The 3290-nt window shown below is 42.2% G+C and overlaps 1 protein-coding gene across 1 annotated transcript; it reads right to left on the bottom strand.

Moving 5' to 3' along the window:
- Nucleotides 1–306: 306 nt before the first annotated feature.
- Nucleotides 307–3066, bottom strand: LOC140739583 (protocadherin gamma-C5-like). Its single transcript, XM_073067980.1, has one exon. It carries the CDS (start codon nucleotides 2941–2943, stop codon nucleotides 559–561), a length of 2385 nt encoding a protein of 794 aa, XP_072924081.1. The 5' UTR covers nucleotides 2944–3066; the 3' UTR covers nucleotides 307–558.
- Between the last annotated feature and the right edge of the window lie 224 nt (nucleotides 3067–3290).

The following is a 3290-nucleotide window of genomic DNA, read 5'->3' on the forward strand; positions in this document are numbered from 1 at the left end:
TCAATTCAACAGGAAACTCTATTCTTTTTACCACTTCTGGCAAACTATCCGGATAAGAAACGAAGAACATTGTTGCATTTTCCACAAGTGCAGACTGACATACTGAGTGCCTACAGTTTATTGCTTCCATTTGAGAGCCCACTTCTCTATTCTGCTTCCATTATTATTTTGCGGTTTTATAGAACCTCATCAGGTATTCATTTTAATGAGTAAACAAATTTTAAAATCTTAATTTTCAAATATAACAACTTTATGTACACATAGGAAACAAACAGTTATGATCCTTTTTACGCAACGTATTCAAAAGCAACCCATTTATGAACGCATTCAGAGATAGATAATAAGATTCTCTTCAGGGTTAACAGATACCACCCTCAGGTGCTGGATATTTTAATTTTAACAATCATAACAAATATATTCCTCTTCAAAAGGATGCAAACGGAATTTCACAAAAGGAATATTTTCTGAAGTTCTATACTCCACTCTTGACCAACGCAGGATATAAACAACAAAAAAATCACATTAGGCTTGGGCATGTTGATCTTACCCATCTGTAATTTAGGATTGAGTCTGAGAGCTGGGAGGGCCGCATGGCTTCAAGAAAAGGAAATCGCTTTTCGCTGATTCTGGAGACAGACAGACTGAGTACTGAGGCAGTCCTGGCATACGGACTAACTGATCAGTACCGGGATAGCGTAAAGTTTCTTCCATTACCGATCTTCGATTGCACGTGTCCTGCATACCTCCACGTTTGTAACAATAGCTGGGCGAAATACACTCCTGGGGGTTATTTCTCTCCTGTTTACACTTGATCCCGATCAACACAATGATAATCAGAAGAAAGACAATGGAAGTACAGCTGAAAATAACCAATAAATAAAGATTGAGATCAGATAAATATTCGGAAGTGTTCACTGAATTACTGCTTTCGGGGTGAGTTTCGGTGCTGTTCTTCATAATTGCGATGTGAACCGTAACCGTACTGGATAACTTTGGCAGCCCATTGTCTTTCACCAAGATGAGCAAAGTTTGTGTGGTAAGATCCTCCTCCAATATTTTGCGCGTTGTTCTGATTTCCCCGGACGTTTGACCAATCATAAACAAATTTGGATCAGTAGCTTTCACCATTTGGTAAACAAGCCGTGCGTTCTGACCGGAATCTGCATCTGTAGCCATAATTTTGGTGACGAAATGCCCCTGTCCCGCTGAGTGAGGAACGATCTCCGCGGCTGCTGAACCACTCTGCGCTGAAGGTGAAATGATTACCGGAGCGTTGTCATTTTGATCCAGAATGATCACATTCACTGTAGCGCTGCTGCTCAGTGAGGGAACTCCGGCGTCACGGGCTTGAACGAGGATCTGAAATGTTTTGAATTCCTCATAGTCAAAAGAGCGCAAGGCGTAAATGGTGCCGTTTGCGGAGTTAATGCTGAGGTATGTGGACACTGGCAGATTTTGGAAGTGATCGTCCAGAATGGAGTACGAAACAGATGAATTCTGCCCGAGATCAGGATCGGACGCAGATACTGTGAAAATGGGTGCGCCAGGAGCATTATTTTCAGCCACATACACGTTGTAGGATAGTTCAGAAAAACGTGGGGCGTTATCGTTTACATCAGTAACTGCAATATGGATGATTGTGTTTGTTGACTGTGAAGGTGAACCCATATCCCAAGCTAAAACAGGTATTGTATACTCAGACACCGTTTCACGATCCAGTCTTTTCTGTGTAACTATCTCATAATGATTTGAGGATGCTTGCAGCATAAAAGGTAGGTTCTCTTGTATCTCGCAGCGCACTTGACCGTTTTCTCCAGAATCACGATCGATAACATTAATCAGTGTTATGCAAGTTCCGGGCGGAGCATTTTCCGGAATGTGGTTAGTCAGTGACGTCACTTTTATTTCGGGTGCGTTGTCATTCACGTCAATAACTTTAATCTGCACACTGGAGTGTCCTGTAATCGCAGGAGACCCGTGATCAACAGCTTGGATATCAAGTGAATAGCTGTTTGTTTCTTCAAAATCTAGTGGCCCTTCAATTACAATCTCTCCAGTTTCTGGGATCAAACTGAACACTCCATGCATTATTTCTGAAGTATGTCCACTGAAGGAATATGTCAGCTCTGCATTCAGCCCCTCATCCAAATCATTTGCTTTAACTTTCATTATTAATGTACCTCGGGGCGTATTTTCCTTTATGCTACACCGGTAAACATCGTGCTCGAATACAGGTGGATTATCATTGATATCCACTACAGTAATGAAAATGTGAGCTGTTCCGGATCTCTGAGGGGTCCCACCGTCCATAGCCGTAAGCACAAGCTGAAAAGATGACTGCAGCTCCCGGTCTAAAGATTTCTCTAACATCAATTCAGCAATTACAATACCCCCCTCGGTTCTCCGTGATTTTAGACTAAAGTACTCACTCGAACTGATTGCATAGTCGACGACAGTATTTATTCCATTATCGGTGTCTACCGCCCTCTCGAGACGGAAGCTCACACCAGGAGGAATAGCTTCTGATATCCGCAACGGAATACTACTCTCCCGGAAAGTGGGTGAATTGTCATTCGCATCAAGAATCACCAGCTCCCCGTGAATCACCTCCAATGGATTTCCCAGTATTATTTCAAAGGGCATCGTACACCTATCTGTTTGCCCACAAAGACGTTCCCGGTCGATTCTTTCGCGAATGGACAAAACTCCATTATCCACATTGACCTTAATATACCGTCCTCCATCATCAGAGCTCAGTCGGCATTTACGAGCTGCTAATTGCTGTGCATTCAATCCCAAATCTTCAGCGATATTCCCTACAAACGACCCTTCTTCCATTTCCTCGGGAATAGGGTAACTAATTTGTTTAGATATTTTCTCCAGGGTACACACGATAAAAATTGAAGCAATTAATGTGAGGTTTAACCTCCATACACACGCCATTGCAGTATGCAGTTAATTTGCAAAACCTGGCCTGGATTCCTCTGTTCCACCACCCGAACTATAAAGTGCAGATAAAGATCGAATCTATACCTGCAGGAGATTTTTCGGCATCATCCTGACTCCAAAGTGGAAACGCACGGAATGATCGTTTTTTTTCAGTCGACTCTGTCCTTTTATTCCGAGTGAAGGAGGGGCAATGGATCTATTAGTGTACTTGAGCTTCTCATTGGTAGACAGCGACACAATCAGTTCTTTTCGACAATTGCAACTGCAGTTCTTAAAGCCGTAATTTCCAAAATATTTAAGGGTGTACAACCATAAAATGTAGTTGTTGAAAAAAATATCCA

This window comes from Hemitrygon akajei, chromosome 15 (assembly GCF_048418815.1).
Source record: "Hemitrygon akajei chromosome 15, sHemAka1.3, whole genome shotgun sequence".
NCBI lineage: Eukaryota > Metazoa > Chordata > Chondrichthyes > Myliobatiformes > Dasyatidae > Hemitrygon > Hemitrygon akajei.

Excerpts from the sequence above, each read along its gene's own strand:
- LOC140739583 (XM_073067980.1), bottom strand. The coding sequence starts at position 2,943 with ATGGCGTGTGTATGGAGGTTAAACCTCACATTAATTGCTTCAATTTTT.